The 12,513-nt window shown below is 37.7% G+C and overlaps 1 protein-coding gene across 2 annotated transcripts in view; it reads right to left on the bottom strand.

Annotated features, from left to right (window-relative positions):
- Positions 1-12,513, bottom strand: part of LOC126175790 (sodium-coupled monocarboxylate transporter 2-like) — a 219,022-nt gene that overhangs the window by 68,094 nt on the left and 138,415 nt on the right. For both annotated transcript variants that reach the window (XM_049922770.1, XM_049922771.1), the window contains exons 5-6: positions 5,192-5,243; positions 4,973-5,040 (exon numbers count right to left, since the gene is read on the bottom strand). In XM_049922770.1, coding sequence (XP_049778727.1) covers positions 4,973-5,040; positions 5,192-5,243 — 120 coding nt within the window. The remainder of the gene's footprint in view (positions 1-4,972; positions 5,041-5,191; positions 5,244-12,513) is intronic.

Below are 12,513 nucleotides of genomic sequence, written 5' to 3' on the forward strand. Positions count from 1 at the left end.
GTGCCATGTGAGGTTAGTTTTCCAGCCACAAGCGAAGAGAAAAATAACTTAACCTCAAGACAGGAAGTGAGATCATCCGCATAAACAGGCTCAGAGGTGTCGAAAATTGGACTGTCTGGAAGCTTCAAGTGTGCATAGTGTTGAAATCACACAATGCTTGGACTGTTGTTGATGGTTCATATAATTTGCCTGAAGGAACATCTGATAATGCTGCATTGAACACGTTGGTTGCAGCCTGAACGAAGTGTGACACAACAGCTCAACGAATTATTGTCACATCAGTTGAAGAAAAAACAATGCTGCGTATTATGAACTGTAGCACATCGAAAGAAATGTGGGACTAACTATTGTCTATTTATGAACAAAAATCTGGAACCAATGTGTACATTCTACTGCAACAGTGATATAGTTTTCAAAAGAAACCGACAGATGACATAGTGACTCATATTGCTAGAACTGAAGATCTTGCACGTCACTTGCAGATTCCTGGTGAGCGAATACTGGAGCAAATGGTTGTTACAAAATTTTGATGATTTTACCAGTGGCACACAAATATTTTGTGAGTGCATGGGAATCTGTGCAGGCAAGTGAACGAACACTTAGTAATCTGACACCATTGAGGAAAATAGAATAAATGTAAGTGATCAAGGTGAAAGTGCAGCATATGCAGAAACAACAGCTCTCATAAAAAAGGTGGTAAAAAACACAATCATTTTGGAAAATCAGGCACTTGTTACTATTGTCATAAGCCAGGGCACTGCATCCGTGACAGCAAAAAGCAAAAAGCCACAATTGCAAACCAGTCTTTACCCAATGGAGAAGTTCTCATTGGAGAAGTAGTGTTTAGTGCAAGTGATTCAGATACAACTGGAGAAGCATGGTATATCGATTCAGGAGCAACAGACTACTTGTCCAATCAAAGTTCTTGGTTCACCACCTATGAAGAATTTCCAGAGGCAAGACCTGTTCGTTTTGGTGATTGAAAATACATTCCTGCTCTTGTATCTGGAAACATTAATATTCTGGCCTACACTGGAAAGGAATGGAAGGAGAAGCACATTAGCAAGGTTTTGTATGTTCCAGAGTTGACTTACAATTTGTTCTCTTTGGGTGCTGCCTTTGATAAAGGTATGACACATCAATCTGACAATAGAATGTGTAAATTCTTAAAGAACAAAAGTGTTGTTGCTGTGGGAGAGAGTCACGACAAGCTGTTTAAAATGAAATTTAAGGTTGTGACAAATCATGAGTATTGTGCAAATGTTGCTGCATGTGAACCCCTTTTTCTGTGGCACAAGAGGATGGTACGTCAGAATATCGTGCAAGCTAAGCAAGTTTTGTCAAGTGCTAACATAAATTTCCAAGTTCAGAAGTTTCAGTGTGAAGACTGCATTATTGGTAAAATGTGAAAATTGCCATTTCCATCCAGTGATACAAAATCAAAACAAATAGGTGAGCTAGTACATGCAGATTTGTGTGGTAAAATGCAAGAAGACTCTCTGGGTGGTGCAAAATATTTCTTGATGTTGAAAGGTGACTATCATCACTGGAGAATGGTGTACTATATCAAGAATAAATCGGGCACAGCTGAATGTTTCAAAAATATCTTTAAAGTGAGTGAGAAATATTTGTGCAGAGGCATAAAGACATTAAGAACAGATAATGGATTAGAATTCTGTAATGAAGTGATTGCCAATTTGATTAACCACTATGGCATCTTGCAACAGAAAACAGTGTCATACAGTCCACAACAGAATGGAGTCACTGAAAGAGAAAACAGAACTGTTGTCAAGTTAGCCAGGACTTGTATGCATGCAGGTGGACTGCCAACTGAAATGTGGGCAGAAGCCATGAATTATGCAGTATTCACACTCAGCTGGACTCGAACAAGTAAAGAAAGGGGAGTTGTGCCATGTGAGCTGTGGCTAGGGAAGAAACCAAGCTTAAAAATCCTCAGAACTTTTGGTGAAGAAATTTATGTCCATGTTCCTAAAGAGAAGAGGCAAAAATGGGATGCAGAGGCTGAAAAGGGATTTTTGCTGGCTATGACCAAAAAGACGAAAGGTTATCGTGTGTGGTTTCCAGACCTGTGACACGTAAAAGTCCACAGAGATGTTACTTTTACAGGGAAACTGTTTAAGGACAACTGCAGCAAACATGAAACATCAACACCAAGAGCAGTGAACTTTTTCGTACCTGAAAATAGTTTATCATCTGTAGAAGCCAACCTTCAAACTATTCCTGTGATGCAGGATTCTACAGAAGCATGTGAAGAAGGAGACAATGATGCACATTCTGATGATATCAGTGAATGGGAAGCAGTAGCTGATGAAGCTGTTCAGTCTGATAGGAAATATCGATTAAGAGATTGCAGATCATTAAGATTGCCAGCAAGATATGAGAATCATGTATCCGTTTTAGATATTGGTGAACCAGAAACATATGACGAAGCAGTTACGTGTGATGAGGCAGGAAAGTGGAAAGATGCTATGAATGATGAAATTAATTCCTTGGAAGCTAACCAAACCTGGACATTAGTGGATCTACCTGCACATCACCAAGTCATTGATAACCATTGGGTGTACAAAATCAAGAATTCTAACAGTGATGATGCTCCACATTTTAAGGCTAGACTTGTGGCTAGAGGTTTCAAGCAAGTTGCAGGTATAGATTATCTGGAAACTTACTGTCCAGTGACTAGATTTGACTCAATTTGTATAGTATTATCCATTGCAGCATCCAGAAACATGTCTTGAACAATTTGATGTCCAAACTGCTTTTCTTTATGGAAATTTAGCAGTGAACATTTATATGAATCAACCAAAAGGTTTTGAAGATGGGACAGACCATGTGTGTAAACTAAATTGAAGCTTTTATGGCCTGAAACAAGCTTCCAGGTGCTGGAACCAACATCTCACAACAGTTTTATGAAAGTTTGGACTTCAGCCAGCAAATGCAGATCCATGTGTATTCACCAATCACTACATAAATAATCCATTAATCTTGGCAGTACATGTGGACAATGGTCTGATAGCTGCTGAAGATCCTTCTACCATTAACCTTTTGCTTAGTGAACTACAAAGAGAATTTGACATCACATTCAGAAAATTGGATACATACTTGGGCCTGCTGGTAGAATGATTAGAAGTTGGCTCTATTTTTCTGCATCAAGAGGCTTATGCCATGAAGGTTTTACGCCGCTTCAGGATGGAGGAGGCTAACCCTGTAACAGTACCTGCAGACCATCATCATCAGATGTGTGCTGATGTGCATAAAAGGGGGGAGAAGTACATGTCCAGTGTTCCATATAGGCAAGCTGTGGGTAGTCTGATGTATTTGTTAATAGGAACACGCCCAGACATCACTTTCACAGTCAAAAGTGCCAGTAAGCATCTCTAGAAACCAATGAAAATACATTGGAGTGCTGTGAAAAGGATCCTGAAATATGTTAATGGCACAATGTACTATGGACTTTATTTTCCTTCAAAGCAGGAGAATCACCTTCATGCCTACAGTGACGCAAACTATGCTGGTGATGCGTAAAGTTGGAGATCTGGTATGTTGTTAAAGCTCGTTGAATCCACTATTACTTGGGCCTCAACAAAGGAGAGAGTGGTAGCACTTTCTACAACTGAGGCTGAATACATTGCAGCCAGTCAGACAGCGAGAGACATTGTTTGGGTGTTTGGGTGAAAAGTTTGCTCAATAACTTGGCTTTGTTCACCAAAATAAAAACAACTTTGAACACTGACAATTTAAGTGCAGTGAAACTTGTTAAAAACCCAGAGTTTCATCAAAGAAGTAAGCATATTGATGTATGTTATCACTTTGTGCACAATAAGTACAAGGAGAATGAGTTTGTACTAAAGCATGTTCCATCCAAGGACCAGCAGGCTGATTTACTAACCAAGCCATTACCAAAGGTGACACTTCAGATGCAGATGAAGTTACTGAACATCCAAAGCATTCAGGATATTTGTGAGAAACTTCTAAACACTTAATAATAAATTTGAGTCCTCTTTAAGTAAGAGTGTTGAAAATGTATGAAATAAGGACAAATTTATTTGTTATATTTATGTTAGAATCTCAGTGATTTATTTTCTTTGGTTCTCACAACTTTTTGCTGTGTGCATTTTCTTTGCAGTCCAGTATCTTTCTATTATATTGTATGTATCCATTCTTCCCAGAATGTTGTGTGTGTAACTGTGCAGCAAATAAATATCCAAGTTCATCACGTTCGATATATTATTTGTTATCTCAGAAATAAGTAGTTCCAACAATATGAATGTGTAATGTCTGTTCTTTCAGACATGTCTGGAAGAACAGGCACCAAGCATTCATATAACTGATTTGCCTTGATGGGCAATGAATCCATAACCTCCAGTGTGGATGCACAGTTATGTATTGACCTACCACAAGGATTCTCAAAGTAGCAAGCATGGAAGACATGGACAGGCACTGCGTGTAGGGGGGAATGTAGGTCAGCTGGGAGGCATGCTGAGGTAGTCCATGCAGTTGTGATAAGCACTGTGTCCATGTTGCACAGTGGTTAATGTGACTGCATAGTATCCAAGAGACCCAGGTTTGAATCCCAGTCTGGCACACATTTTCACTCGTCCCCAACGATTCTGCACAAAGTCCTGATGCAGCTGACATCAATAGTTCCCTCTCTTTCCTTTCCTTTATTCTCACTCTGCCTTCAATTTACAACATACGTAATTGCCACAGAAGAGATGGTAGGACCAAATTCACAAGAACAGGTTAAATCACCTAATACATGAAATGCGGAGAAGAGGAAGTAACTGCCATAAATTTGTTTACAGCACAAGTAAATTTTTTGTGTTAAGTTAATATTCCATTGAAATGCATAAGCCTACATCAATATTTTCTGATAACAGGAAGCACTCAAAATTTGAAATTATGTTTTTTCGTGTCTATGGTTACAGGAAGGACAGAAAAAAAGGTTACTCACCAACATGGTATAAAAGATGCAGACGATACAAACAACAGGTGTTATTAAATGCAAGTTGAAGCCTGTAACTGAAAGGAAATAACATTGATTTCTGTTTGTATGACAGAACTGAAGATTAATACATTATTTTGTATCATTAATTAATACTAAAAAACAAACATTTCTGCACTGTTTTCCACTAATAACCATTAGGAACAACACTCTGGAAAACAAACTAACCTTGACTGAAAGCAAGAGCTGGCACATAGATGACTATGGGAATATAGAGCATCTGAAACAAAGATTATGTGTATTACTGTTAGACAATAGATCACCATTTCATGCTTACACTGTACTGTATGTTTTTCTGGAATTAGTAAGTGGTTGTTCATGAGTCCATTTATAATATTCATTTTTAGTAAAGCAGTGCTGCAGTAATAATAAAACTAAAATTTTATGTTACATATAAAGACATGCAGCTATTACATTTACTGAAAATATTGTGTCCACAACTTTGTAGTCATATAAAACAAGAGAGTATTTCCCAATAGCATGAATAATTTTTTGCCTTATGTCCAGAAAGGCTGTTTTCATTCATATAAAAGCTCAATTAAATGATGTGTCAAGAATTACACTACTGGTGCCATATTTATCATACAATGTCGTATTAAGCAGTGACACAGGGGCTGACTTTCCAAAATTTCTTTGGATGTGTGTCAGTGACAGAAAATAGTATCCATGTACCAGTACTATAAATGAAATAAAATGAGTACTGGGATAATCCTGGAACGAAAGTGATGCACTGATGGGAAGTGTATGGACACAAGATCTCTGTGACATCCTGGCTCGCAAGGGCAAATAAGGACCCTATTTTATAGGTCATGCTCTTGAAAACAATTTCGTTGCTTTCATTTGTAAGAATACATCATTTATCTCAGAAGGCATTGGTCCTACTTTGCTTTGAGATCATTTACGAAAAGGGGTCCTATTTACTGTAGACTGCAATATCAATTGGCCAGAGAGAAACCTTTTGTTGTTATTACTATTTTACAAACACTGTACATCACATCTTATTGAAAAAAAGAAAAACGTAATTAGTTTCAAAAAGAAGAAACCATTTATTTTGTTTTTATGTAGACTAAAAAATTTTATGTACAATTTCGAAACGTAATTTTCCTTTCAACATTTCGGAAAACAAATTCTTTCATGACATCCATAAGATTAATTTTTCCAGCCCTGTCCTGATGAACACGGAGGAGGAGTGGATGGGTGGGTCTCGACTGGAGTCACTGTTGATTTGAGGCAAGTTTTAAATCATCTCACGGTACTGAATGATGTTTTGGAGGATGCTGACAATACTGGAGCTGTCAGAATCAAAATGATGAGGCGTATAACAACCTGAAAGAATTCTTTAACCCTACCAGGTCCAGCAATAAGTTTTTTTTTCCCAATAGAGGATACATTACATGGTTGTACACCAGTCGTAATGGTTCGCAGCATGTGGAGCTATGCATGAAGCCGCTCCAGGTTTAAGTCTGTTGCATGTACTCCAAGTAATGTTTTTAGAATAATCTTTGGATTTCTCTAACAGCATATCAAATGCTTCTGTATTCCTAAGATTTGCAAGAGCCACTTTTAGTACTTCTGCAGAATGTTTCACTCCGGCTGGGAGTGGATCCTGTAGGGATTTGGTCAGTTCCTTACACAGTACAAACATTTCAGTTGCTACCGTTATATGAAAATACTTTCAAACATTTTGGGCCGCTTTGCACAGCCCCGCAGGATTGACCTCCTTTTGTCTCTAGCTGAGCCCAGTACATTCAATATTTCGATCACTGTTTTCTGGACCACTCATAGTTTTTCCAGAAACGTGTTAAAGATTTTACTCTTACAGCCTGTCGGATGGGGCACGTTGGAATCAGTCGTTGAGTTTTTGCGTTTGGATTCGTCTCATCGATACCACATGGTAGCGGCATCTGCATATACGTTTTTCCTTTTTGCGGATTCTAGAACTATATTTGAAATGTCTTTCACAATTACCAGTACGTCACACAATGGATCACAGCTTCTTGAAACTTCTTGCAGTGCCAGATCCAAACAACGATTGCTGCAGTGGATGTAATAGCTCTTTGGCTGGTCTTGAAGATGGATTTCCTTCACACCTTTGTTCTGCCCAGACATATTTGCTGGATCATCAAAACAGTGGGGGTGTAGAAACTCAATTTCTAGTGAGAGTCTTAGAAAGATGTTTTTAATGGTAGTTGCTAGTGTTTGCACCTTGGAGTCCTGCAGACTATATTAAACCAGAAAAAGTTCTTTCATTTCGAGCATCTCAGGGTCAACACAACGTAGGCTACACAAAGAGTGAATTGCTTCTGGACAGTCACGTCCGTCGTCGAATCTTCCATAATTCCGTAAAATGGGGAATTTTGTATTTGCTGCACAATTGCTCGATGGATCGTGTGAATCATAATTTTCATTATTTCGTTTTGTATCGCTGGCACCAACTAAGTGTCACGGCGTTGCAGCCATAGTTTCAGTTATGGCACATCAATTGTCCTTCATCTCATCGAGAAGTGCCATGAGGTTCCCAGAGACCGTTTCATGACCTCTCAGTGCGTTTCCCGTCGACCCAGAAAACGGAGTGAACTAATAATTACTAGTAAAGCGATTCTAGTTTTCTCCTGGTCGGTCAACAGATATCGCGCAATTTGGGCAATCACAGATGTGCTATTTTCTTGCTGCTAAATAACTGCGAAAGGCTCTTGATGAAATAGACTCTTCTTGTGTATCTTGACCTTTTCTGTAGCTTTTTTTCCAGTTACAGAAACCTTCTTTAAGAAAAGCCGTCTCTTTCTGTGGTCTTCTATTGTTCACAAGTGGATAGACCAAATGCAGTCATAGCAGAAAACACTGCCACTCTTTTCTTCGTAATGTAGTCACCGATATCCCACAAACCATTCCGATTTACAAGATCATCCATCCTTCGTGAAACATGCTTCTCTGATGGGTTAAATTTTGTTTCCAAATAGGTATACTTGCGTCGAGTCCATTGTGTTTTCATGTGAGAATAGGGTGTCTGCATGCTTTGACAGTCCTATGCCACAGCTTCTATGTCCATCACCTCTACCAGAACTCGTTAAGGATAAGAACGTGCAACAAGACGTATCTCGCACGCATAACACTAATATAAAAATAGCTATTAGCAAAACAAAGTATGTTAATGGTAAGCACATGACGTAATAACACAAGCACAGAAAGAGACATTCATAGTTGACCATAAAGTATTTAGCTTACCAGTATCAATGCTTATGCTTTCTTTTAAGTATCTTCGACTAATATTACTACTATCAGACAGACTGGCCACAGTCATGCGTAATGCTAATACAAACGATCTGAGGTTTTATTAGTGCTACTACCCCATCCAATTAAATTCTGGGCAGGTCTTTTTGACACTGTGCAGTACCACTCCTAAAATAATAACATGGTAATAATCGGTGTCCACACAAAGAGGGAACGAAAAGTTAGATACTTTAAAAATGACGCTGAAACTCACTAATTGTATATGTCGCAAGTAAGAGGACTCACTGTAAACGTTACTGAACATCTATATAGTGAATTACAAAAGAAGGTGCAGATCAGACCTCAAAGCAATACTGCAGTGTAAATGGAAGAACAGATTAGATTAGATTAGATTAGATTAATACTAGTTCCATGGATCATGAATACGATATTTCGTAATGATGTGGAACGAGTCAAATTTTCCAGTACATGACATAATTAAGTTAATTTAACAACATACTGAAGTTAATATAACAACTTTTTCATTTTTTTGTGTTTTTTATTTTTTTAATATTTTTTTTTTAAATTTATATCTAAAAATTCCTCTATGGAGTAGAAGGAGTTGTCATTCAGAAATTCTTTTAATTTCTTCTTAAATACTTGTTGGTTATCTGTCAGACTTTTGATACTATTTGGTAAGTGACCAAAGACTTTAGTGCCAGTATAATTCACCCCTTTCTGGGCCAAAGTTAGATTTAATCTTGAATAGTGAAGATCATCCTTTCTCCTAGTATTGTAGTTATGCACACTGCTATTACTTTTGAATTGGGTTTGGTTGTTAATAACAAATTTCATAAGAGAGTATATATACTGAGAAGCTACTGTGAATATCCCTAGATCCTTAAATAAATGTCTGCAGGATGATCTTGGGTGGACTCCAGCTATTATTCTGATTACACGCTTTTGTGCAATAAATACTTTATTCCTCAGTGATGAATTACCCCAAAATATGATGCCATATGAAAGCAACGAGTGAAAATAGGCGTAGTAAGCTAATTTACTAAGATGTTTATCACCAAAAATTGCAATGACCCTTATTGCATAAGTAGCTGAACTCAAACGTTTCAGCAGATCATCAATGTGTTTCTTCCAATTTAATCTCTCATCAATGGACACACCTAAAAATTTGGAATATTCTACCTTAGCTATATGCTTCTGATTAAGGTCTATATTTATTAATGGCGTCATACCATTCACTGTACGGAACTGTATGTACTGTGTCTTATCAAAATTCAGTGAGAGTCCGTTTACAAGGAACCACTTAGTAATTTTCTGAAAGACAGTATTGACAATTTCATCAGTTAATTCTTGTTTGTCAGGTGTGATTACTATACTTGTATCATCAGCAAAGAGAACTAACTTTGCCTCTTCATGAATATAGAATGGCAAGTCATTAATATATATTAAGAACAACAAAGGACCCAAGACTGACCCTTGTGGAACCCCATTCTTGATAGTTCCCCAGTTTGAGGAATGTGCTGATCTTTGCATATTATGAGAACTACTTATTTCAACTTTCTGCACTCTTCCAGTTAGGTACGAATTAAACCATTTGTGCACTGTCCCACTCATGCCACAATACTTAAGCTTGTCTAGCAGAATTTCATGATTTACACAATCAAAAGCCTTTGAGAGATCACAAAAAATCCCAATGGGTGGTGTTCGGTTATTCAGATCATTCAAAATTTGATTGGTGAAAGCATATATGGCATTTTCTGTTGAAAAACCTTTCTGGAAACCAAATTGACATTTTGTTAGTACTTCATTGTTACAGATATGTGAAGCTACTCTTGAATACATTACTTTCTCACAAATTTTGGATAAAGCTGTTAGAAGGGAGATTGGACGGTAATTGTTGACATCAGATCTATCCCCCTTTTTATGCAAAGGTATAACAATAGCATATTTCAGTCTATCAGGGAAAATGCCCTGTTCCAGAGAGCTATTACACAAGTGGCTGAGAATCTTACTTATCTGTTGAGAACAAGCTTTTAGTATTTTGCTGGAAATGCCATCAATTCCATGTGAGTTTTTGCTTTTAAGCAAGTTTATTATTTTCCTAATTTCAGAGGGAGAAGTGGGTGAGATTTCAATTGTATCAAATTGCATAGGTATGGCCTCTTCCATTAACAGCCTAGCATCTTCTAATGAACACCTGGATCCTACTATATCCACAACATTTAGAAAATGATTATTAAAAATATTTTCAACTTCTGACTTCTTGTTCGTAAAGTTTTCATTCAATTTGATGGTAATACTGTCTTCCTGTGCTCTTGGTTGGCCTGTTTCTCTTTTAATAATATTCCAAATTGTTTTAATTTTAGTATCAGAGTTGCTGATTTCAGACATGATACACATACTTCTGGATTTTTTAATAACTTTTCTTAATATAACACAGTAGTTTTTATAATGTTTCATAGTTTCTGGGTCACTACTCTTTCTTGCTGTCAGATACAGTTCCCTTTTCCGGTTACAAGATATTTTTATACCCTTAGTAAGCCATGGTTTGTTACAAGGTTTCTTACGAGTATATTTAACTATTTTCTTGGGGAAGCAGTTTTCAAATGCATTTACAAAAATGTCATGAAATAAATTATATTTTAAATTGGCATCAGGTTCATGGTACACCTCATCCCAGTCTAACTGCTCTAGGCTTTCCCTGAAATTTGCAATTGTTAAATCGTTGACTGAACGTACTACTTTGGAGGACTGTTTAGTATTGCTGAATGGAGCTATGTCATATACTGTAACTAGCTGTGCACCATGATCAGAGAGACCATTCTCAACAGGCTGAGCATTTATCTGGTTAAACTTATCTTGGTCTATAAAGAAGTTATCTATCAGTGAGCTGCTATCCTTTACCACCCGAGTAGGAAAATCAATAACGGGTGTCAAATTGAAAGAACCGAGTAATACTTCAAGGTCATTTTTCCTATTACCCTCTTTCAGAGAATCTACATTGAAGTCCCCACAAATAATAATTTGCTTCCCCCTGTCTGACAGATAGCACAACAAGGAGTCCAAATTTTTCAGAAACAGATGAAAATTTCCTGATGGGGACCTATATACAGTTACAATTATAAATGTGCCTTTATTTAATTTAAGCTCACAGGCACATGCTTCTATATGTTTCTCTACACAAAACTTTTTTGTTTCTATACTTTTTGCACAATGATAACTTTTGACATATATGGCAACTCCTCCTTTCTCCATATTTTCTCTCATTACATGTGCAGAGAGCTTATATCCACTTACATTTACCTTATCCATATCAGTAACAATGTGATGCTCAGACAGGCATAGTATATCTATTTCATCCTCAGCTTCTAAATCTTCTAAACAAACCAGAAGCTCATCTATTTTATTCTTTAAACTCCCAATATTTTGATGAAATATACTTACATTATTTTAATTATACTTTTATGAGAACCTTTCCTTATTCTAACATTTGCAGTACTCTCCTGTCTGAGTTTCTCATTGTGCTTAGGCCTAGTTGCTATACCAGTGGTCACATGGTGTTCAGAGAGGCAGATTATGTCAACTGGGTTGGGTGACTTTAATTCATCAATGCAATTACCTAGGACTGAGATACAACTTGGTGGAGACAAAATTTCTGGTGATTGGTGAAAATTTATTATTGACAGCTGTGATTGGTGATCCAATGTGCTAGAATTGTGCTGTTTAATTTCTTTCCTAAACTGAAGATTTGTTTCAATCCTGACCTCTCGTAGAACTTGACATCTTTCTGTCTTACCTATCCTAAAAAAGGTGCTGCTCCAACACCTGTAACCACTGGTATTTTACCATTCGTGGCAGTGCCTCCCCCCCTTAAATTTCCTGCTATTACCCCAGCCAGTTTCCCCTTCCCTTTCCTGTTGAGATGTAGGCTGCGCCTGGTATAGTCCCACCTACTGAGAGAATCAACAGGAACCACACCAATATGAGCCCCCGCACCCGAACCAAGCAGCCGTTCCAACTCCAAATTAACTCTCCCAACAGAAGAGTTCAAATGAGGCCGGTCATGGCGTCTCAGGACAGATACAAATTCAACATTGGTGTGTCTCGATGCCGATGCAATCTTTACCAGGTCACACTCTATACTGTACCCAGGATCTCTGTCGATGCTGTTCCCTGGCCCTCCCACAATAACCACGGTGTCTTCCCTGGTAAATCCTTTACAGAGTGAACCTAAATCCTCTGTCACCTGATCCAGACTAGCA

Source organism: Schistocerca cancellata, chromosome 3 (genome assembly GCF_023864275.1).
Source record: "Schistocerca cancellata isolate TAMUIC-IGC-003103 chromosome 3, iqSchCanc2.1, whole genome shotgun sequence".
Classification (NCBI taxonomy): domain Eukaryota; kingdom Metazoa; phylum Arthropoda; class Insecta; order Orthoptera; family Acrididae; genus Schistocerca; species Schistocerca cancellata.